Genomic DNA, 24815 nt, shown 5'->3' on the forward strand with positions numbered 1-24815 from the left:
AGATAGGCAGACAGACAGACAACTCCCGGTAAAACTCTGTTTTGCGAAATCATGTATTTAAAAAAAAAAAAAAAAGGAAAGGAAAAGAAAATAGGACTTAAAGGAAAAATAGGGACAGGACCAGACCACTCAAAACTGAGGGAATGTTGGGACCACATTCCCCGAGGAAAACAAAATCAATCAGTGTAGTTAAAAATCACCACTGACATGTGCACTTAGCACCAAAGGCCTCCTTTGCAGGCTTTAAGCCCACAGCTTGTGTTTTCCTTCCTGTAGGTCCCGGGACCTTCACCAATCAATTTCCTCTCAGCTTCTTTGGATGCACCGGCAGCTTCCCTGGACAGCTTAATATAGTGGCAAGTGTAGTGCATCTTGAAGCCATTAAACCCCCCATTTCTTGCCCGAAAGAAAAGTATTTCAGCAGGATTGTCGGCTTTGTTCTTAAGGTCTTCATAAATATATTGCTACGGTGGCCACTTTGTGAGAAGCCTCGCCCTCGATCACTTCCAAACATTAACATGCAGGAGATCTAGGAACCGTCAGGACTTCCCCACTGAATTGATACCATTTCTCTTACTCACCGAACACACGAGAGACCACATGCATTAAGGAGGCACACGCTGTAACGAGCAGGCTGTAGCTAATGGTCCTGGCTGCATCTGCTAGTCTGAGCTGCTAAATTACCAGAGTGGGTCATGCCAACCCTCTGCGGGAAGGGCTGTGTGTTGTGACAGCCACACTGCGCGTGGCAGGCCTGGATCAACGTCTGGAACTCTCCTTGGTGAGGAAGTGATAACCTTGTGGCAGAGGACAAGGACTAAACACTTTGAAATGACTGGTAGCTCCAAAACTGAGATGCTTTAGTAGGAGAGGGAACAAAAACCATCCCTGAACCATGGCAGTGCTCCTCATGGGTGGGAAACTTATCATAAAGAGGATTAAAAAAAAAAAAAAAGGCAAGATTTTCCTGAAATTGTCTGTCATTGGGATGTTATGGGATATCTAGTGGTGCCTCCATATTTTTTTCTTTTTTTAAAATATTTACTTTTGAGAGAGAGAGACAGACAGACAGATAGTACGAGCAGGGGAGGGGCAGAGAGAGAGGGAGGGAGACACAGAATCTGAAGCAGGCTCCAGGCTCTGAGCTGTCAACACATAGCCCGACATGGGGCTCGAACCCACAAACTGCGAGATCATGACCTGAGCCGAAGTCGGACGCTCAACCGACAGACACCGAGGGGCCCCTCCATAAATATTTTTCTAACTAGCCTGCAGGGAACTTATTCTGAATTGCTGGTTGGGGGCGGAGGGCTGTGAAAAAACAAAAACGAGCAACCTGAGTCTATAATTTTTTATCAGGCATATCTTACAGTTTTGTAAGGCTCGTGGTGGGGATGCGAGGGAGGGGGGCGCAGATAAGGGCAAGGGAAATGAAGCTAAATCCCCTTTTAATAGAGCAACTTGGAAAATGACTAAAAAATGGGAAGGACCTTCTCAACCAAATGAGGTCTTGGCAGGAGAATCTCGCGACCAAGGGAAGTGAGCCATCCCAGGACTCCAGCAAGGAGAGAGGGGCACTCCAGATGGCTGCTACTCTGGTAATCGTGGCTTAGAGCACATTCCCTCCATTTTCAGGTTTTGTAGGCTCACTTTATGAACGTGCTACCTTCTCAACTGCTGTTGAAATTGGGGTGACATAAGTTACCCCCGATCTCTGTAATAATTCCGCTTGGGCTAAATCCATGTCGTCAGCCAGGAGCTTAGACAAAAATCAGCTGTGCCACCATCATTGAGAAAACTCCAAAGTGCAAAGTGTGTGTGTGTGTGTGTGTGTGTGTGTGTGTGTGTGTGTGTGTGTTCATATGTAGGTGTTTAGAGGAAAAGGAAAAAGAGAAACTAAGCAACACAACACAACTTATTTTTAAAGTTAATCTGAAAAACCTCTGAACTCATAAAAAGTAGCTTCTGAGGGCAAGCATTTTCAAGCCAGTTAGAAAGTAATATTTTTGGGACAAAAAAGAAGGCATATGTCCATCATGGGTCATCTGAAACCAATTTCAAATGTGCTTCTTATGGCCTGGATCTAAGGTTGCCAAATTGTGGTTTGAAAAATGAGACATATCTTGGGCCATCTATGAGAGAAAAGGACAACGTGTTAATAATTGTGATCAGTGCAGTGTGAACGGGGTCCACCATATATTATGATAATAGAATTTGGGACAAAGTGCTGAAATACATGTGCATATATACACATACACACAGGTATATATGTGCATATATACATATACATGTATATATAAATATATATGATTTACATATTATTCTAATAATTCGTTTTGACCTCTTATGACCAGCACCTTAGAGTTTTAGGTACCTCTCACTGAAACCTACGGGTTGTATGTGGAAACTGAAATTTAAAATTAACTATATCATTTCAATTAACTCAATGTTTTAAAAATAGCATCTGCTTTTTCTGAATTTTTTATTTTAATTTTTTATTTTCAAGAGAGGGAGAAAGAATATGCACAAGCCAGGGAGAGCGAGAGAATTCGAAGCGGGCTCCACACCCACAACCGTGAGATCATGACCTGAGCTGAAACCAAGAGTTGGACACTTTACCTACTTAGCCATCTGGGCGCCCCCAAAATAGCATCTGTTTTATAAATTATAGCACTATATCCTAAACAAACGTATCAGTGAGTGAAAGCTGTTAACACGAACAGAGAAAGAAAAAAGCTCATGATCACAATTCACCTTAAAATTAGAGTAGAAGCATGAATATTTTGCTACCAGGTAAGAAGACAACTGTTTGGTATATAAGTCATGAGTGTAAATGTAAAATATCTTTAAAAAAAAAAAACCCTTCAATTTCCCACAGACAAGCTTAAGAAAGGTATTAACAATTAATCATATTAACATTTGTATAGCTCTTAGAATTTTTGGAGCACTTTAACATCTTTGTAAATGCAACGAAGATAGCTTTCTACAAAATAAAAATGCAATTGGTGTGTAGGTAGGAGGAAAGGTTAAATATTAGAAGCAGATGAATTTGCTCAGCAAGTCAAAATATTTGATTCATTTGTTTGAAACAAAATAGCTCAGATGATATACACCTCTGATTGTCTGCCTTCTTGGGCAGAAAAAGGGCAGGAATAATTTCCATGTATTTGTATCAGCCGCTAGTTCATAGTCAAGTAAAGAAAATCCGGAGCTTTATTTCAAGGAAATCGAACATGTTCACAAACAGACTTTTCTACCTCTTCCCAGGAACAGGCTCCTCATCCTGATGGGCTCTGCATGAATTCATCTAAAGCTGGGGGGCAGGGCGCCTGGGTGGCTCAGTCATTAAGCATCTGACTTCAGCTCAGGTCATGATCTCATGGTTTGGGAGTTCAAGTCCCACATCTGGTGAGCTCCAGCCCCACTTCGGGTGAGCCCTGCTTTTCTCTCTCTTTCTCTCTCTCTCTCTGCCCCTCACTCACTAGTGCCCTCCAAATGAATAAACAAACAAACAAACAAACAAATATATAAAGCAAGCAAACAAGCAAGCTGGAGGGGAAAAGTGGTTTAGATAACTGAGCTCTGGGCAGAGCAGTGGATAGTGCCATCCTTTGTGTTACTGACCTTGGATTTATCTTTGATTCCTCCTTCCACTCCGTCAAGCTGCCAAGGCCCACTGATTCTAACTCTTCTATTCTCTTACCTCAAGTCTCCTTCTTCTGGTTCTGTAATCTTCGCTGAAGTTCCTGCTCTGATGCTACTAACCCACCAACGGGTCTCCACTCCCAATCTACTCTTGACACCTTTACCAGTCTGATATTCCTAAAGTTCTCTTTGTAACCTTCAGTGGGTCTTTCCTGACCACCAGTCGGTATAGACTTTGTGAATGGCACTGTGATCTTCTTTCTTCCTAGTCAATGCCTACCTTTACGTCTTCTGAACTTATAACTCTTCCTGGGGAAACCCTACGCATCCTCCAGGCTTTGTCCTTGGTGTCCGCCCCATCAAACTTTTTCTGACTCTCCTGTTACTTGACATGCCCCTCACTCCTCTGAACCATATCATTTTGCTCAGCCCTCTCCTACGACCCTTATGCTATGTATTTCTTGCCCTTCTCCCCAGGGGCGGATGGGGAGCCCCCTGAAGGCAGGGACTGTATTTTGTCTTTACTGCGTCTCCTGATGGGTTAGCACAGTGTGTTGCTTATTGGAGATACTCAATATCTGTTGAACTGTGAAGAAAACGGAATGTGTTTTTTATAGAAAATACGTGTGAAGGCAGGTGAAGTCATCGTTGGATCAAGTCTCTAAAAAAGAAGCAGGCCTCCAGTTCACTCAAAATACAATTACTCACTCTTTTAACGAGCAATCAACAGCCAGTAAATTACTCAGCCAGTGCATGTAATTCAAAGCTGTAACATACATAAGTATGAGTCATGTTGGCAGCTGGGCAGTTCTGTCCTGCTTCTAAGGTAGAGAACATTCATCTGAAAAGCCTGTGGAGCAGCCACAAGAATGAACAAGTTAACCACAGGGTCAGATGTCACAGCTGGACAAACAGCCCCAAAGCTTGGTTTCTAAGTTTGGCAGGTGGCTCATTTAAACGTCTGATGGAAGCAAGAAAACAAGGCTGATAAGGTCTATCTGCCAAAGCTGCAGAAAGTCAGCAACACCAAGCCAGTCTCTGGTGGGCTCTGTGTCGCATATTTTCCGTGAGGGATGAGCGTGAGGGACCCTGTGTCTGTGTGATATGGATGCATGCTACGTTTTCAGTATGTTTCCAGTAAAAGAAGAAAAGCGCTAATATGCAAACTGGATAAGACGCCAAATTTAGGGATGTTTTGTTTGTTGTCGGTCTGTTTATAAATTCTTAAGACTATTTACATCCTAATTTATGAATAACTCTTAGAAATTATTATTTTCAGTGTTCAAAGAGGAACGAAGCCTATGTCTCTTTTTTAACTCAAGTTTAAAAAATAATCTGGACTCAGTTAAAAAAAAAAGTTTCCGGGGGTTATAATGTTTTGAGTATTTTGAAGCATAAAAAAAAAAAGTTTTCTCACTAACATAGAAATATTTAAGAGGGGCTTAGGAGCATTTGATGAGATAGCCTTGGGTCCTTTGGCTTGACTGGGGACACAACCCTTACAAGAATGATACACAGAAACATGCAATATCCTATTTCTAAGCACTTATGCAAGAGAAAAGAACATGGAAAAAAATCAGCCTATGACATGAAAGAAGGAAGGGAGGGAGAGGAAAGTAAAGAAGGAAGGACGGATGCAATGAGGAGAGCAAGAAAGAAAGGATGGGGGAGGGCGAGAGGGAGAGAGAGAGAGAGAGGAAGGAAGGAAGGAAGGAAGGAAGGAAGGAAGGAAGGAAGGAAGGACGGACGGACATTATAGGAGAGCAAGGAGGACCCAGAGAGATGGGAGGTTTGAGTGGCAATTGCTGTGTCTAAAACATTTATCAAAGGAGAGGTGAAGGCTTTGCCATCATGGAAGGTACAAGTAGAAGTGAGATGAAGATAAGGCCATGTGTGACATTTACATTTTCCAAAAAGCAACAGAGGACCTCAAACTTAATAGTAACTGAAAACATTAAAATTTTGACATGAAGATATGTGATCTGAAGAAAGTACCACCGCAATAATACAAAAAAAGTAATAACAATAAAGTCAAGAACACTTAAGTTTCTAACACCAGGCCTGTGAAAAAACACTTTTAACCTATTATGTCATTTAATTCTAGTGCCAATCCTGGGAGACAGGTGTTGTTAGACCCATTTTAAGGATTAGGTAACTGAGGGTTAGAGAGGGTAAGTAACTGATCTAAGATCTCACATCTGGTAATGGAGCCAAGGTTTGAACCCAGCAGATTCCATTCATTCATTCACTCATTCATGGTCTCAACAGATATTTACTAACTGGGTGTCAGTTACTGGAAGTAACTGGTGAAGAAAAGAGATACATTCCTTACTACCTTACCATGTAGTAAGAAAGACAGTCAATAAACAACTAAATAAATCAGGATCTATATAAATTTGATCAATTATAAAATTAGACAAATACTATGAGTGAAATGGCCAGAGAGCAGTATTAGAAAATAAAGCATGGCATTATCAACTAGGCAGCATGGTTGGAGAGGTTCCACTGAGACCTAAACGATGGCAAGGAGCCAGCCACAAGAAGGGGAAAAGCATTCAAAGAGGAGGGAAGAACACATCAAAGAGACCGGAAAAGGTCAGCCTGGCTAGAGCATGCTGGGCCAGGCGGCACAGTAACAAGAGGAGGTCGTCAAGGGAGGGAAGGGTTGAGGCTGCTGGTTAGAAGTCGGGGTTATATTTAAGTGCACTGGGAAGGCAAAGCATTGTTGTAGATAAGCTAGATCTTCGTGGTTCAAAATACCACACTGGCTTCTGTGTGAATATGGAGGAGGAGAAACCATGAAGGAGACTCCTACAGGATTCCAAGGGAGACGATGGTGGCTTGGAGTTGGGTGGAGGACTTGGGTGAATGCACCTCAGAAATAATCTGAGACATATTTTGGTGACAGGAGCTAGAAGCCTTGCAGATTAGAACGGATGTGAGGGGTGAAGGACAGGGAGACACAGAGGCGGACGCTAATCCTGTGTGCTTCTGCATTATAGGACATTTGATTTTCTTAGCATATTTCTCATATGGAAAAACGAGCTAGATTTATATTGGTGTTTTTAACAATCTTTTATAAATAGTTCACATGCTAAAAATCTCTGTTTCTACACTTAGCTCACCCACTGACTGTAACAACGCACTGAGGCATATCACCTGTGAAAAGACATACGGTGAGGTGAGGTGAGGTGAGGTGAGGTATGGTGGAAAGATAGGGCTTTCACACCAAACCACCTTGCGCTGAACCACGGGGCAAATACAAAGAAGTCAGAGCTCCAAGCTTCAGACTTTACTTACACAGGTAAGAACTCTCTCACAGTTTGGTTGTGAGAATTAAGAGAAACTATAGTAAGTCCTGGCAGGGAGTAGAAAGTCAATAAATGTTACTCGCTGCCCACCCCCTTCCCTTCCCTTCTCAGTGATGAGAATGCCATCAATAGGTTTTCGGAGAACCCTCTACAACACAGATCAACAGTATGATTAAGTGCTATATTTTAGTTAACTGGGACACACTCCAGATAAGGGACTGCAGAGCCTCTTCTGGGTCCTAAAGAATACTGGCGTGGCAGTTCCAACTCTGTTAACAGCCACCCTTAGCCCCTGACTGGGGAGGTACAGGACACACAGTTAAATTCAGGCTTCAGATAAACATCAAAGTATAAGTATGTCCCATACACTGTTTGGGATATATTTAGACTGAATGTTTTTCATTGTTCATCTAAAATTCAAATTTAACGGGTGTCCCTCTATTTTTATTTGCTAAATCTGGCAACCTTATGACTAGGCAAGCCTCTACTTTGATTTGGAATAAATTGAACCAGGATGATTCTTCCTTCACAGTCCCTTGAGATGTTCTAGCTCTTCTCTGGAAAAGAGGTTAGGTATCTCACCACCATGGTTCTATACTTCTATTCCTTCAACTTTCTTTGCACATTTCATTCACCCCATCTCACTCTTACAATAAATATATGAATGTCCAAAGTCTACTAAGTAGGACTACGTTAGGTATAGAATCTTTTCAGTGACAGTGACAAAAGAATGCTGTTGTGGGGTCTGCACGTGTGTGCATAAAGGTGTCAACCTCTTAAGATAAAGATATATGAACAACACAGCAGAATACATTTTGAGAGTTTTCTAGGAGCATGGAATTAAATTTGCATCTATGTTAATGGAGGCTACTTAGGTCCTGTATGAGTAGAACGGATTCAGAAAAAGCTTTGAGTTCATCCCATAACCACTGTCTATCACAAGTTAAGAGCTGGAAATCCTGTATTTTAAATCAAACTACATGAAAATAATGTGAAAGTTTATCTGTTTGGGAGCTCCTTTTGCATATGCTCAAGAGTTTCAATTTCCAGTTGCAGTACTGAGAAAAAGAATTAAGGGAAACATCAGTATCTAGTTAATTCTGTAAGACATCTAAAGCAGCGTTACTATTTGTTATTATTCCACAACAAGACAAGGAGCTTGATCCAGAATGAAAATCAACACATCAAGAAAGTTTTGTCATTAAAAAATTGTCACTTGTACTAAACAAAGTATTTAACAGTTGGTTTACACTTTGGTACAAGTTCACGTTCTCATTGTGGATTGGTAACAAAAAATTCACAGACCGGTGCCAGTCCAGCGACATTTGCGTAGCACTGATGTAAAACCCCCAGAATTTTATATGTCATACCTTCAATCTAATGGCATAAATGAAGTGATCTCCTCCTTCTGGCCATTTTGCGGACCGAAGAGCCTTTTACCTCCTTGAAATAAAGGCAAAACTATTTTCTCCATCCTAACAACCTAACTAAATATCTATCAAAACAATAGTTGCCCCAGTTTTAGAAAGAAGAGGACGTGTGCTTACTCTTCTTGTCGTAAGTCATTGACGCTGCGGTCCAGTGAGATCATGTCACTTGCCACCATGTTAAATCCAAACTCTTTAATGCTGGCTTGAACTGCATGTTTGAATTCTGGTCCCAAAACCAATGGCTTGGCTTTCTCTCCAGGGCCACCAACCACTCCATGAGGCTCAGGTTCTTTGGGTTCAAAGTTACCGAGGATCCCTGGGCGTAGCACAGGATCTCGGTAGGTGAATGTCTGAGGCTTAAATGTGAGATACTGCCTCTGTATTATGTCTTTCTGGTTATCTCCTCCAGCATGGCGCTCTTGTTCATTTCTCGCCTTGTTTTTTCTTCTAATAGACTCTAAGTCCACTTCTACTCCTTCAACATGAGGCCATGGTACCACAGGTTTGAATCTGTCATCCCCAGGAGCTAATCCATTGCCTCCTCGGTTAGGCATGGGGTTATTGACATCTCTGTCTTCCTATACAAAAGGGAGGGGGATATACAATGAGTACATGAAGGCAAACCACAGCAGAGTTTATGATACGAATGTTCATGTTCATAAAAGGCTGAGGCAACAATAAAATGATTTAAAATGTTAAACAGAAGCAGGCTATTGATCAGGACTTCCCATTAAAAGATATCTTTTGGTGGGGGGAGGACATACCAAGAAAGACTCTTTCTTTGCCTTACCATTCCAAAATAAATGAATGGATGCATTTTTTTTTTTTTTTACTTCTCCCCTTCTAAAACAAACTTTCTATCAAAGACTTCTTAAGAAAGCACATAGTTATGGATTAAAGCAATGGGATTCTAGGAACTTTGACAAAAAAAGGACATTTAATAGGTCATGTACAATATGTGGTTTTCCCAGATGTCTGGTATATGATAAATAGAACTATTTGTCAGTAATACAGCCATATGGTGGCAGTGGTATTAGATGTCACCCATCACTAGGCTGGCTTCGTGCCTCTAATGACAGAGGGAAAGGCAGGGATATGCAGTCAACAGTCAGTATTTTCTACTGAGTGAGAGTGTAGCTGAATTCAGAACTATAAAAAAATGAACAAAAACGCTAATGACTAAGCAAGTCAGTTCAGGCTTTTAGACCACACCCAATACCTAGTTTGCCCCATTCCAGAGGCAGCCCAAGTCAAAACAGCTTTTGCACATCAGGATATTCCTTAAGGGCTGCCTCGCTTTTCTGTGTGGACCTTCCTCATCACCAATGCCAAGCTTTCCGTCAGAAATCCTGAGTGCTTCTGCTTCTGAGCTTTTCTATGTGAAGTTTTTGCTAAATCACTACCGTTCTTTGCACAGAGCAGTGTTTCTCAACATTAGCATCACCTCAGTGGCTTTAGACAATCCTGAGGTCTGTGTCCCACCCCCCTCAGGCTTTGTGATTTAATTGGTCTGGGCATTCAGAGTTTTAAAAGCTCCCCAAGTGATTTTACTGTGCCTCCAAGCTTGAGAACCTCTACCTTAAAGGAAGAGCTGCTAGCTATAATTAGACAAGAGGATTATTGAGTATGCACAGCTGGGGAGGCAAGGTGAACTTAGAACTGCAAAACAGGCTAGCAGGTCGGCCGTTTCACTGCACACTACAATTATCTGATTCCTTCACAGATTCATAATCGAGTTAGTGCCATCGGACCAAGATGTGTCGACAGTGGTAGAGCTACCTTGAAGAGTTAAGTTAAAGACTTTAAAGAGTACAGAAGGTGCCAGGTATGATGTTGCGGCATAGGATGCTATCTGCTGGCAGTTTTAGAAACAAAGATCTCTTCAGAAGGCCAGTTAATCTGGGTTGCCCGGGGGGTTCAGTCAGTTAAGTGTCCGACTCTTGGTTTTGGCTCAGGTCATGATCTCGGGCTTCATGGGGTCCAGCCCCGCATCGGGGTCTCTGCTCTCAACGTGGAGCCGAGTTTGGATGCTCCGTCCCCCCCTCTCTCTGCACCTCCCCTGTTCACGTGCTCTCTCTCTTTCAAAAATAAACCAATAAAAGAAAGAAAGAAAGAAAGCCAGTTAATTCAAATGTGAACTTAGTTCAAGAGTTGGTAATAAGGGCTAACGATTGATTTGAGGGGTGTCAAAAAGGAATTAAATGTCTTTGTTTAGGTAATGTAAGCACATGATAGAAAATTCAAAGGATCCAAAAGGGCATATAGTGAAAAACAAGTCTTCCTGACCCCCCTTCTATAGAGGCAACCATAGCCAGCACTCAGTGAATCTTTCTAGAGAGGTTATATGCATGTATAAACGTACATATGTATATGTAACACAACATTTTAACATGGGACATAGATTTTAATTGGCTCATTAATTAAAAAGGAAACCTGTACGATGTTACAAGTGGTTCAAAGGTGAATCCAAAGAACAAATATCTAAATATCAAGAATAGGGCGCCTGGGTGGCTTGGTCGGTTAAGCGTCCAACTTCGGCTCAGGTCATGATCTCACGGTCCGTGAGTTCCAGCCCCGCGTCGGGCTCTGTGCTGACAGCTCAGAGCCTGGAGCCTGTTTCAGATTCTGTGTCTCCCTCTCTCTCTGACCCTCCCCTGTTCATGCTCTGTCTCTGTCTCAAAAATAAACATTAAAAAAAAATTAAAAAAAAATATCAAGAATACTGCAAAGAATTTACAAATAGACACAAAACTGGTAACATCGGTTAATATCTACAAGGCAATAACCAATTGTATTCCACAGTACACAATTTCAATTTCAGGGGACAAGAATCTTTTGCATTACCATCAGTTTTCCATCATTTCTAGCACTGTAAAACAGCCCAAAGATACTGAAAGGGCAAGATAACCTAGAAGCTGAGCCAGATAGTACACCTGGTAATCTTTTGGGCCCATTTCAAAGCTTTTCCAGAATGTTCCTCCTGTAACACAAAACTAATTATAAAATTCACACTCAGCCTGATTACAGAAATGTGATACCTTTCTTCAGGCATGTGTAGGTAGATAAGGCTTCTGGATCAGCCTTCTAATCTTCACACACCTCAGGAGCAAGGACTTAGCTGGAGCCTAACCTGTGAGCCCTACTGATTCTGATGATGGAAAAAGTGTTCCATGTCTCCAATTCATCTCCTGGCTCTTTCCAGAAGAGAAGTGTTGTGGCAGTGTTGCAAGGAAGTTCAAATAGAAAAATCATTACAAAACTCTAAGATACTGGACCCAAACTGTTGATGTTGAACGAAGTATAGCACATACAGAAGAATGACAGTCTCCCCAACCCCAACTTTTCACATCAAGACTCTAGTGAGTCATTAACTGGAAAGGTAAAAAATGAGGAGAAGGAAATGCCAATAAATACAGAAAAGTAGATTGGACAGGTCATTGGATGTCAACATCCATAACCATAGCATCCACTCTGTATGTTGCCTAAAATTCCATAAAGGGAAAAGTGCATATTGGAAGAGTGTGGCACACAATAGTACCTAAAATCATAGTATGTGAATAAATGCATACTATGGTTTAAGCTGGCCTATGCTAATGCAAAACTTACAAATTTAAATATTTCTCAAATTTGCCCACCCCAACAAGAGAATATTTAATGGATTTAAATGTCATGCTTATCTTCCTCCAAAAGTTGATCTTTTCTTTGATTTAAGGGTTCTCTTATATTCCACTCTTGGTGTCCTTTCTAGTTCTTTTAGAAGTCTACCTATCACTCCAGGGGCACCTGGGTGGCTCAGTTGGTTAAGCATCCGACTTCAACTCAGGCCATGATCTCACGGTTCATGGATTTGAGCCCCACATCGGGCCCTGTGCTGACAGCTCAGAACCTGGAGCCTGCCTTGGATTCTGTGTCTCCCTCTCTCTCTGCCCCTCCCCAGTTCACACTCTGTCTCTGTCTCTCAAAAATAAATAAAAATGTTGAGAAAAATATTTAGAAGTCTACCTATCATTCCACCTTTATTCTGGGTTAGGTCATTCTTTTCCAAGCATCACGACCCGATTTACACTGACCATTCCTGCAACCCATTTCCTCAGCCCACGTCACACTTCTGATCTCCAAACCTTACAGTTGGTTGCTTCCTAAATTTCTACTTATATCATTCTTATTATATCTACTTATATCAATCTGGCACTAAATTTCTACTTATATCAATCTAGTACCTAAGTTTAAGATACCCCAAACCGAACTTACATTTACTTCACATCACAAACCCATTTCAATTACTGTCTTCCCTACTTTGGAAACTGGAAGCACCATCCACTCAACTGATCAGATCCAGAGCCTGCATTTCATCCGCAGCTTCTTGTTCTCTTTTATCTACCCTACTGGTATCCAATCAATCACTAATACCTATTAATTCCTATTGTCTTTGTAGCTCCTGAATCTGGCCACTTCTGTCCATTACCCTCACTGCCACTGTTTGAGTTCAGACCACCCTCACTTCTTAACAGGATTACTATAAAAGTGATAACTGATGACTACAAACACTATGTTCTAAGTATTTCATATATATATGCATATATATTTCATATATTTCATATATTTCATATATATTTCATATATATTTCATATATATATTTCATATATATTTCATATATATTTCATATATATATTTCATACATATATTTCATATATTTCATATGTATTTCATTATTTCATATATATTTCATATATATTTCATATATATTTCATATATATTTCATATATATTTCATATATATTTCATATATATTTCATATATATATATATATTTTTTTTTTTTTTCCACTAAGAGTTGGTTCTGTGATTACCATCCCTATTTTACTGATAGAAAATCTGACAGAGAGGCGTTTGGGTGGCTCAGTCAGTGAAGCGTCAGACTTCAGCTCAGGTCATGATCTCATGGTTCGTGAGTTCGAGCCCCGCATTGGGGTCTGTGCTGACAGCTCAGAGCTCGGAGCCTGGAGCCTGTTTCGGATTCTGTGTCTCCCTCTCTGTCTCTGCCCTCCCCACTCATGCTCTGTCTCTGTGTCTCTCAAGAATGAATAAATGTCAAAAAAAAAAAAAAAAGAAAATCTGACAGCGAAGTTACTTAACATTAGAATCAGTACATCGTAGGGCCAAAATGTGAATTGAGAAGTCTGGCTCAAGAGTCCATGCTCTTAACCACTCTACTGTAGTGCTTCTCATTTTAATGCATGCACTTACTGTCTCTCTTCATTATTTATTCTACACAGCAGCCAGAGTGACTTTCCTAAAATTCAAATATGACCATGTTACTTTCCCAATTTACAACACTCCACTGCTGGTCCACTTCCCTCAGGAGAGTTTAAATTCTTTAACCAGGTTAATAAAGCTTTTCAGGGTCCAGCCTGCACTTACTTCTTCACCATACCCTCTAGAGGAGAAGTTAGTTAGCTTTTTCTGTAAAGGGTCAAGTAGTGAATGTTTCAGACCTTGCAGACCACAGGGTTTCCAATGCAATTATTCAAGTCTGCCATTATAATGCAAAAGCAGCCACAGATACATAAATGAGTGGGTATGGCTGTGTTCCAATAAAACTTTACTTACAAAAAGACAGGCAGTAGGATGGATGTAAAGCCACCACTCCCTCCCAACCCCTGCACTAGACTAAGTTCTGTGAAAAGGTAGGCGCCATGTCTAAAGTGCGCACCATCGCATTCCCAGTGCTTACCCTGGCACATAATTCCTCAATTATATTTACTGAATAAATTAATGAGTCCCAAAATTTCTCCTTTGGTTATGAGAGAGACTCTAAGAAGAAAAGGAAAAGAGAGAATGGAGAATATGGAATGGGGAAGAGGGGCTTGGATCCCTCCAAGCCAGAAAAACTGAATTTGCTCACTTCTTGAAGCCTGTTATGTCATTAAATCTGAAAGCCAATAGGAGAATGGTCTAACCCCAAGTCAATTAAAAATAGTCATGTCAAATCTTAATGTTATAGGATTCAAAAAATGGCCACAAAGCAGTGTAACACTCAATTTCCCCGAGAAGGAAAACTACATAGTACTTCTCCCTGAGAGTGAATGAGAATCAGTAGATGACTTTGTGACTCACTGGCACTATATCATCTTCATAAGCACAAGCTGATTTACTCTATGGTCAAAAATCAATAAATCACTGTTGACTAGACATGGAAAAGAGACTCGGTAGATAATTGCTTAAGATCACTATGTTCCTAAAGGTGGAAACTAAAAAGGATAATCACTCACCATCAGACGGAAATATGGGATTATCAGAAATCAGGTCAGACTATTTACTTTCCATCTTACAATTTACAAAGTTCCCCCTTCACCCCCAGATTCTACTTATGTGTGGTATTTTTCCAAGATGGCCATGCCTTGGTAGGAATATGAATACAAAGGGATTTAGAGAAATAGTCTTGAGATATAAGCTTGTTTGGATTTCAAATTATAGGTGAACCTAGAAGACTTAAGCTCTCATTGACAAGCTTCTGCAGTCACATGGTCGCCTGAGAAATTATAATTTAGCTTTAGGAAGTAGTCACCGCTAACAACATTCACACTATTTGGTTATCATGCTGCATGAGCCACAGAACTTAAAAACATAAGTCAAATTTAATTTTACGGTTTAAAAACCCTCTTGATAAAAAACACTTTTAATTAGAAAAATTACATCAGCATCTTTTCTCTAGCTCCACTTTCTTCTGCTCCTTCTAGGTGAGTAACGGGGACAAAGATCAGGGACAGAGGTAGTAGAAACAAGGAGGTGCCTAAGTTCAGAAGACACAGGGTATGCCTGTAGGCTGGACCTCTCCAGACTCTCATCATATGTGGCAGAAGGTGGGTGGGAGAGTGGGTGCTCCAGCCTCGGTATCCTTGTCTCTCTCTGATTAGCTAGAGCTGGATTCTTAGCTAACTCATCCCCGCTGACGTTTTGTGCTGACTGAATTCCATTCACTCTTGCTCCTTTCAGAGGACTGATAGTGACTGCATTGGGGGGTGGGGTCAGTGGCTCTGTTGGTCATGAGAGGGGGGGCAGGGGTCAAGTGATTTGTCTGTGTTTAATTAGAACTGAAACTAGAAAAATCCAAGGTTAAACCGAGACCTTACCAGTCCTTCAATTCCTAAGAGGTTCTCCCTTATGGCAAGGGACCTATTCCAAGTATGTTTGAAGACCCATAAACTAGGAAGAGATTTTAAGGCCAATGGCAAGGCCTCTGTTAGCAACTCGGGTAGAATTGAAAATGGAGAAGGGTGTGAGGGTGTGTATCACCCTTCTGAAAGAAACAGACTCACATAGTAGGGATTTCTATTCTCTACCCCCCTACAATCCCTTTGTAAGTACCAGGCCAGGTTATAAACCAAAAGATAACAGAATAGAGAAAACAACGTTTGACATCACAATAACGGCCCCACTGAAAGAAATCCAGGTCAGCACCTCTAATACTATGTTAGGCTTTGGCAGGGTAGCTACTAGTCACAGGCTAAGTACTGTACAATAAGCCAGACTGACCCAGACTTTGTCTAGACACCACAACATCGAGACTAGACCGTGGAGACCAGCCTATCACATATAGCTAATGGTTAGTCCTTTTATTTTCTCTCAAAACTTACGATACCCTACGGCAACCATAGTTACAAATGGGTAAGTTAGTGTGGTTGTTCTAACCACCTAATGGAAAGATTTTACCAGGTTCATACGGGGGCATTTTGAGTCAATTCAATGCCACCCCTCCTTAACCAAATAAGCAAAATACAAAGTGCAGTATATAATACAGATCTCTCCTGTACTATTGTGGACACTACTGAAGTTAATAGGTGTTCTCCTAAAAAGTTGACTAGGTCATAATTTGAACATTTAGTCATCATAATAAAAGAGAGATTTCTGTTATAAAAGAGCCTCCCAATAAACTCCATAGCTGTGCAACTAGTCGGTTTTTGCAGATTTGGATTTCCATGCATATCACATGTTATTTCTGCATCGACATAATTTTCTGAAGATCTCTGCACATCTTGAATAATCATGGTCAACTACAGAATATCTGGATATGGCAAATTTTAAGTCTTGGGCTCTTTTCAAAATTCAAAACAAAATTTAGCTCGACCAAAGTAAATGATCGAATTGGTGAAATTATAAAATCTACTTTTAAAAACCAGGTCAATGCATTGCATTTTTAAAGGTATCAGGCTAAAGTACAAAGTCCTCAGTAATAAACATTTTCAACTTTCAACATAGAAGTTCAAACCGTAATTGAAAAAAGGGAGAGTTCACATAATATCCTTCTCCATATGAATACTATCATCTCTAATGTTCTATGTCGCAAATGTGAAATGACCATTCAGCACCAGTAGTTCAAGCCAGCAGTTCTAAACTCAGGAATCGGCTCCGGATAAGTGCCCCCGCAGTCCTATGAATATTTCGAACACCGCTCTTCCTGAATTGCCTTAGTATCTGTTTACATGCTTCTCCCAGTCAGACTGAGGGCTCTTTGAAGACAGTGAGTGTGGATCTGCGTGTCCCCACACAGGGTAGACAGTAGGTACCCAGTTCATGTTCGTCACAGACTGAGTAAAGGGAGAACACTGAGCTGTGGGTCATCTCTTCCTATGATAACGGAATGTAAACGAACTTTGGAGCCACTGTCTTGTGCCACTGCTTGGCTTGATTTAAGCTAGCATTTTGAGAATCCAAATGAAATAACTAAAAACATTACTTTCCCTACAAAAACACTGCAACTCTGAAATTCGAATAATCCTTTTTTTAGTTGCTTCTCTTCTTCAGATTTGGATAAATCATGTCGGCAAGTGAAATTTGTTACTTCATGGAAAATGAGTACTTTATTTAAACACGAGAAAGTAAATCTGCTGGTGTTCGTCTTAGTCCTCTAAGCCAATTTATCTTGCAAACGGTTTCCAGCTAAATTTGGTGCTTGTTTTAAAACAGTAATAAGATAGGGCTTCTAAATCAGGTCAGGAAAATATCAGGTAATAAATACTCAAGGGGGAATAAATTAAGAGAAATAAGCAACTAAAGGACCCAAATATAGGTTAATGTCTCCACCAGGAAAAGAACAAATTGGTTATCCTTTTACAAAAAACAAAACATTTTTATTTGGAAGACTGTTTAATGGTCCAGACAAGCAACTTGTCTATGAAACGTGAATTTTAAACATCTTTATGCAATCCAAATATTTTTTATTTTCCAGAGACCTTATGAAAATGCACGCCTTAGCTCATGAACTGAGTCATGTACATTTACAGGCTTAAAACAAATACTTCTCTTGTGAATATTTAATATTAAATCTTTAACTGATTTGAACTGAATTTTAAGAATCGAACATGAATATCAAGCAATGGTCAAGAGATCATTTTTCAGTATATTTCAAAATATACTGAACAAAGCCATAGCTGTCAAAGTTTATGCCATCATTTCAGTGGTAAGAGCGCTGATGTCAAGACAAGGCTATAAACACAAGGTACACCAATATCATTTAAAAGCTCCAACTCCCATAGGTACTAAAAGGCAGATTATAATACCTCTTAGAAATCATAAAAGGATGTAGAGAGTAGATTTTAACTCTCTCTGTTTGGGAGCTAAGCAATTACTGAGTTTTGAAAAGAAAGCTCCTAAGAGGAGCTTTTTCATTCTAAAAATTTTCATTCTAAAAATAGCAAATAAGTTACATAAAATATTTTAATAAAATTGTCAATATTTTACAATAAATATTCTAGTACATTATTACTACAAAATGACCTGTCTAAAAATAAGAAAGGTATTGAAAAGGAGGGAAAAAAATGAGAGCAAAGCAATGAGAGATTATAAAATGAAATCTGTGCAGATTTTTAAACACATGAATAATTTATGCACGCATATATATATGATATATCCACATGGAGAGAGGAAATACACATTTAAAAACCAAATAGCTTAGTGGGATAAGAAATAAGAAATTAATCAGGCTGAATGGACCCTTCAAAAGAACATTACATTTCATCAGGTGGAGAAAGGAAGAACTACTTAAGAGCTGAATTGATTGAAAATGAGGTCCCATCTGCTCCTCTTCTGCCCACTCACTTGATGTTCTAGAACCTTCTTTCAGTTTATGCCAATTTTACTTTTTTACCTAGAAGAGCTAAGAATTATTCTTTACTCTCTTTCTTCGATCAGCTTCAAAAGAGCAATCCCTACATCAATCCTTGGGGATCACAGTGTTAACACTTTTTCTTAAACCGAGGAAAGTGTTTATTTAGTCCTATCCTTTGATTCATAGTTCCAGTACAATGCACTTCAGAATCAGATACCTGCCAAAGCTAGGCAGTTTAATTCTTAATTCTCCTTCACATCTAGCGATCCCATGGAAAGCATGTAATGATTTCCAAATCCTCCTGAAAACTTTATTGGAAATTATGTCACCAACAGAACCATTAATAATTCTTATGACACCAAGGAAAACATTTTACGGAGTGAGAGCAGAATGAGGTTCAAATGCGGTATTTGTGTTGGGAGAGAAGGTCTGTAATACCCTTTTGAAAGCTGAAAAAGCAATGTCCTATTATCCCTCTAGGGGAGAAATTCTAGAATGAATACAGCACTCCCACATGAAGTGTTACTACTTTCTGCAGCTGGAAATGCATAAAACAACAGCCTTTCCTCTAGTGCTTCCTTGCATTGCCCTGAAGCTTGGCTTTCATAACAACTCAGGAGAAGGTACTTTAATGCACAGCTTCAGAACACATACATTTTGACTGGTGTCAGATAGTCTTCTCTTGTGAATCTTAGGAAGAAAAATCTCCTCAAGAGCAAGAGTACCTCAAAGTTTTCAGGGTGGAGCTATCATTTAAAAAAATTTTTTTTAATGTTTACTTTTGAGAGAGAGAGAAACCAAGTGTGAGCAGGGGAGTGGTAGAGAGACAGGCTCAGCACAGAGCCCGACGCGGGGCTCGAACTCACGAACTGCGGGATCGTGACCTGAGCCCCAGTTGGATGCTTAACCGACTGAGCCACCCAGGCGCTCCATGGAGCTATCATTTTAAAGCGTGACACAACATTTTACTACCACGTCATGATTAGATATCCACTTTAGGAGGATGGGTCAAGGAAATGGATTTCTGTGAGACAGGAAAAATACATTCAGAGTAGATGGAGGTTATTTACGTAATAAACTTTGTCGCATTTTACTTTTCAATTATCAATTACTGATTTCAAGGGAGAATGCTTATCCCATGATGCTCTGGTTTATCCCAAGTGTTTCTTGGCATTCAGAGTAGTATTTACATGTGTCATTAAAGGTAAAAGAACCGTTCTTTGAGTTTTCCAAATATTACAGGGCTACCGCCTGCCAGGCACTGTGTGCCCTACCACGGAGAGAGACACAGAGGTGGAAGGGAGGTCTGAGCGGGCTGTAAGTGACTGAATCTTTGCTTCAAAGCAGCGCACGCTCCCCCAGCACGAAGACGGTGAACGGTTGGTAGGCAAGGAGGCAGGGGTAGAAAGTGGAGTTTGGCAGCTATTCTAGACGGAGGCAAAAGCACAAAAGCATAAAAGCACAAATGGTTTGGTGTAACGGGTGCAGGGGACACATGGGGAGGTGGCAGGAGAGGAGACTTGAGATACTGGCAGTATCAGAGTGCCTCTTAAGACGTGCCAAGAAGTTCAGGCTTTATCCCCTTAGAAATGGGAGCCCTGAGAGGGAAGCATGCCAGAGCAGAGCTGAATTTTGGAATGAGTACTCTGATGGAGCAAATGAATGGGAAGACGTGCCAAGATGTTTTCAGTGGGAGAAGAAAAACAAAAGCTTAGAAAATATGCGAGAAAGTAACGCAGGAGAGAATTTCAAGGAGTGGACAACGGGGCTAAAAACTGCAGGCAAGTTGTTACATCAATGAGAATTCCAAGGTCTGAAGGTACGGGCGATGGAGGTATTTTAGTCTCGGTTCTGCAGCATGAGTCACTCACCAGCTCTGTGCTCTACAACGCTGGCAGAGGCCCCAGGAGTGTGGATCTAGAGGGGCCTCGGGACTCCTCACAATCCTCTCCTATCCAGCTGCAGATGGAACTATCCTATTTTCTATCATCCAGAGCACCTGAGGCATTTCTGTGATCCTCCTGTTCTGCCCAAGACATTCCTTTGGAATAGTTTAATTGATGGATGCCAAATATGTGCTGAGCACCTACGCTGTACCCGGCTACAGGGCTACGGTGATGCGCAGACACATCCCTGCTCTCGTGGAGCTTTCTGTCCAGTGGGGGACGCACAGAACTAGTCATAAAAATATGCTGTTGTAAGAGCCTTTTGGGGAGGGTTGATCCACCCTACTCGAGGAAAGGCTTCCTTGAGAATGAAGCACTGCTGAACAGAGGTCTGAAGGAAGAGGAGAAGTGAAGTCAGTGAAAAGAGGAAAGAATATTCAGGGAGAGGACCTGCCACGCAAAGTCTTTATGACAAGAAGACTATGGTAAGGAGGGAGGACTACATGCGGCTGGAGTGCAAAGAATTAGGCAAGCCTGGCGCCAGGTGAGGCAGAGCGTTAAGTAGTGGCCAGACCAAGCGGGGTCTGGTGTCGTGGTGGTTGACCTTGGTTGTCATATGGGGCCCTGAGCAGCCAGGTCAGTTTTAATGCTCCTACAAGAGATGGGAACATTCTGAAAAGAGCCGACTGGCTGGGGAGTAAGAGAAGAGACTGGAAGGAGGCCAGAGAGGATGAGGGTTAGTTAGGAAAAGGAAAAATTTCATAAAGGGCTGGATATGGGCAGTGTCAGGGATGGCTCTAAGGTATCTCAGGTACAACTGGATACTGTCTATTCACTGAGAGGGGAAGCTCTGAAAAAGAAGTTCAAGATGATGATGCCATTCTTGGACATGAGGACGTTAAAGTGCTTCTGAAACATTCGAGAGAAGATGGAAAAACAGAGTTTGTATCTCAGTGACTGGACTGGAGAAGATACATTTGGCAGACATCTTTATATAGGTAATAACTGACATAAGGACTTGGATGAGTCTATTCGTTGAGAGGCCATAAAATGGGAAGAGGAGAGGGCCATGGACCTTCTCCTTGAGAAATCCAACCCTTAAGAGACTGGTGGAGGAGTGTGGGACTACCAAGCAGCCCACATAAGAGGAGGGCTGGATTTAGCGAGACCCACTCCAGTGGCGTAATGGAGTCAACAGCCCAGAGTCACTGGGCTGAGGTGTGGGGTGGCAGGTGTGGAAACGGTACCAGCAAGAGTAGGCTACATTTGTGAAAAGTCGGCCTGTAAAGAGAACAGAAATGGAGAGGTGGCTGGAGGAAATGAGGTGGGGGGAGAGATTTTGGTTTGTTTTTAATGGGCAACTCCTGAGCATCTGCAAAAGGAAGGCAAGAGTAAAGTATTCAAACACATGTGAGAGGAGGAATCATCAAAGGGTAGGGAGTTTCTGACACTGGGGATAGGTGGGAGCCAAAGCAGAGGTGGGATTAGCCAGGTCAGGGCAGCCCTTCTATTGTAATGCCAGGGATGAAGTCGGTGCAGACACGGGTACTTTGCTCTTCCTTGGGATCCAAACCCTCTCTGCTGCTGTCTTTATTACTCCAACAGCCTTCCTGATCTAACCTATTCTACTACCTGGAATCAGACTTACCTCTGCTAAACAATGCTTTTCACAGTGCAGGTCAGAGATTTCTTTCAAAAAAACAAAACAAAACAAAACAAATTGAAAGTCTTCCCATCTGTTTCTAACACATCAGGTTCAAAATCCTTTGCCTGGCCTTCTGTCACTCTTGGTTACTCATTCAAGCTGTCCCCCATACTCTAGTCAGCTGGACCCTTTCAGGAGATCATAAAAGCACATCTTCAGCACGGCCTCTAGTTTGGTTCACGCTGTCAGCCTTAGCCCCCAGCACTGCCCTGTCGCCCGCCTTTTTCTCTCTAGGGTTCGGTTCCAATTCCTTTGATGAAGATTCTTCTCTGCCATCTGTTCGGGTTCCAGTGATATTTTCCCTCTCATGAATTTTGACTCATTAATACTTTCATAATTCTCTGATTATCCCATGTGCCAGTTTTTCTTCTCCAATCCGATGAAAAGCTCTACATGAGGAGAGTATTAGTCTTTCACTCCTTTTGAGCAGTAAGAGTTTGTATTATGTATCTTCCTTTCTCCTAAATTCTCTGACATTTCTATTTTCCTTATTCTTAAACCCATATGCAAAATAACACCTAGTCTATAGGAAACAGGTTCCCTGGGTTCCGTATTTTAGAAGGGAGTTCTGCCTTATGTGGTTTAGACGGATCTTCGGTGAACAGCAATGAAAAGTTTGATTTAAAAAAAGAAAATAACCGGGGACGCCTGGGTGGCTCAGTCGGTTATGCGTCCGACTTCAGCTCAGGTCATGATCTCACGGTGTGTGAGTTTGAGCCCCGCGTTGGGCTCTGTGCTGACAGCTCAGAGCCTGGAGCCTGCTTCGGATCCTGTGTCTCCCTCTCTCTTTGACTCTCCCCTGCTCGCACTCTGTCTCTTTCTCTTTCTCAAAAATAAACACTAAAAAAAAAAAAATAAATAAATAACCAGACATAGGTAATTGTGTTACATTCTCAGGGGGCTCACAACAATCCTACGATAGGTCCTATAATTTTATTTTCACATTTTATAGTTGAGGTGGTCAAAGATTAGAGAGATTGACATGTCCGAGGTCACATAATTCATAAGTGACTCATCTAGGACTTGAACCCTCATAACTACAAGTCCTGAGCATTTGGCCACAAATGCTAAGCTACTTGACATACAACTGCTTGGTGATCACTTCCACTTTCTAGAAATTTATTAAAAAAATTCAGTTGAGAGGCCTTTAAAAATGTTCAACTAATAGACACTTTAATGTCTCTTTATTCTCCTTTTTCATTGCACTTATAAAGTCTGCCTTTGGCAACTTCTAACACCAAAGAAATGGCCCATTCTGACAGTCTAAACAATGAGATCTGCCTTGTCAAAGGCTTTTTCGCTCCTTTAATGTGTTAGATGATTTCCCCTGACAGCGTGTGAAATAAGGGGAAGACATTTTGAACTAATTTTACACAAAGAATTAAATCAGTCTCATAAGTAAGGGCTGAAGTATTTTTGGTCCTGCTAAGCTGACTCTTGTAACCGATGTACTACTGTGTATTCTGAGCTGTTCAAACTCCCGCTAAACAATACTCTTGGCCTTTTTGTGGCTAAAAAGCAAGCATTGCTACAGCCGTGGAATAAAACCAAATTCCTCACAAGCCTGTGACTGTGGCTTCAGCAATAGTCTACTCTAACCGAAAACTTATCAAATGGCTCCATGAAGATGAGAGAATTCTACCCTCAGGGAGGAGTTTACTCCTACATTTTTCAGGACGTGCTGCCCAGATACAAGACCAGAGCTCCGTTTTTTTTTTCCTTTTACGATGTAAGAGGTCTCACTTACGGACAGAAGGGAAAAACCCTCCCAGAGTTATGTATCCACAAACACCACAGTCCGTCTTCTAGGATATGGGAGGGCGCTCACTATGAAATTCCAAGGAGGATTAGGAGTCGCTTATCAAGTCACTGCTTTCAGAGAGGATTCAGGGTGTTTCCCTCACCTATTGAGGTAGGTTATGTTTACATTAGAACATGAAAAATAGGACACAGTCAACTTTAACTTTCCATTTCTTCCCAGTTCCATCTCTTAATCTTGCTAACCACCATCTTTTAGAAGTGAAAAGCAGTATTCTCATTTTAGCATAACTATGTTTGTAATGCTTGCATGTCTTTCTGGAAAACCTTAAAATGATAAACCCAAGAAACTTTTTGGCACTTTGGGAGAAGGCACCACAGCAGCTGTTGAGCAACAGGAAGCAATCCCACCAGTTAGCTGAGAGAAGCCGGTCAAGCAGATATATGCTAAGTTTAGCTGTTCTAACACATTCCAACCAACTTCATTTGGTCACACATAAGCTACCAAAGTAGTACAGCTGAAATCTGAGATCCTTTTGCAACTGAAGGTGAAATTCTGGCAAAAAAATATGCACAGTACTTGGAATGGTCAAGTCTCACCCAATACCTCAATTTTATTTTGACATAACCTTCTGATGACCCTAAGTCATTTTTTTTTTGTTTTGTTTTGTTTTTCTATAAACAAGATTTCCCTTTACCTGGCACAATTAAGGTAAGCAACACATTTATCTTTGCATCTATGAATGAATGGAAAAAGGAGGCTCACTGTTACTATAGTACATCCAAAGATAGCCTGCTAAAGATAGCCTGCTAAGGTGTCAGTCATAAGCATTGTCAAAAGTCGCAAAATGAGCAAAGAACCTCCAAAGCCTTAAGCAGAAAAATGGAACAGATTTTAAAAACAGTGATAAAATCAGCTTATCACTGGAAGTATTTTATTGAATGCTGATTCAATTCACGATGATGATGATAG

At 41.0% G+C, this 24815-nt stretch overlaps 1 protein-coding gene across 2 annotated transcripts in view; it reads right to left on the reverse strand.

Annotated features, from left to right (window-relative positions):
• Positions 1-24815, reverse strand: part of GALNT7 (polypeptide N-acetylgalactosaminyltransferase 7) — a 147237-nt gene that overhangs the window by 58767 nt on the left and 63655 nt on the right. For both annotated transcript variants that reach the window (XM_043565600.1, XM_043565609.1), the window contains exon 2: positions 8504-8964. In XM_043565600.1, the coding sequence (XP_043421535.1) occupies positions 8504-8964 (461 nt within the window). The remainder of the gene's footprint in view (positions 1-8503; positions 8965-24815) is intronic.

The sequence above is a fragment of the Prionailurus bengalensis genome, chromosome B1, assembly GCF_016509475.1.
Source record: "Prionailurus bengalensis isolate Pbe53 chromosome B1, Fcat_Pben_1.1_paternal_pri, whole genome shotgun sequence".
Taxonomy (NCBI): domain Eukaryota; kingdom Metazoa; phylum Chordata; class Mammalia; order Carnivora; family Felidae; genus Prionailurus; species Prionailurus bengalensis.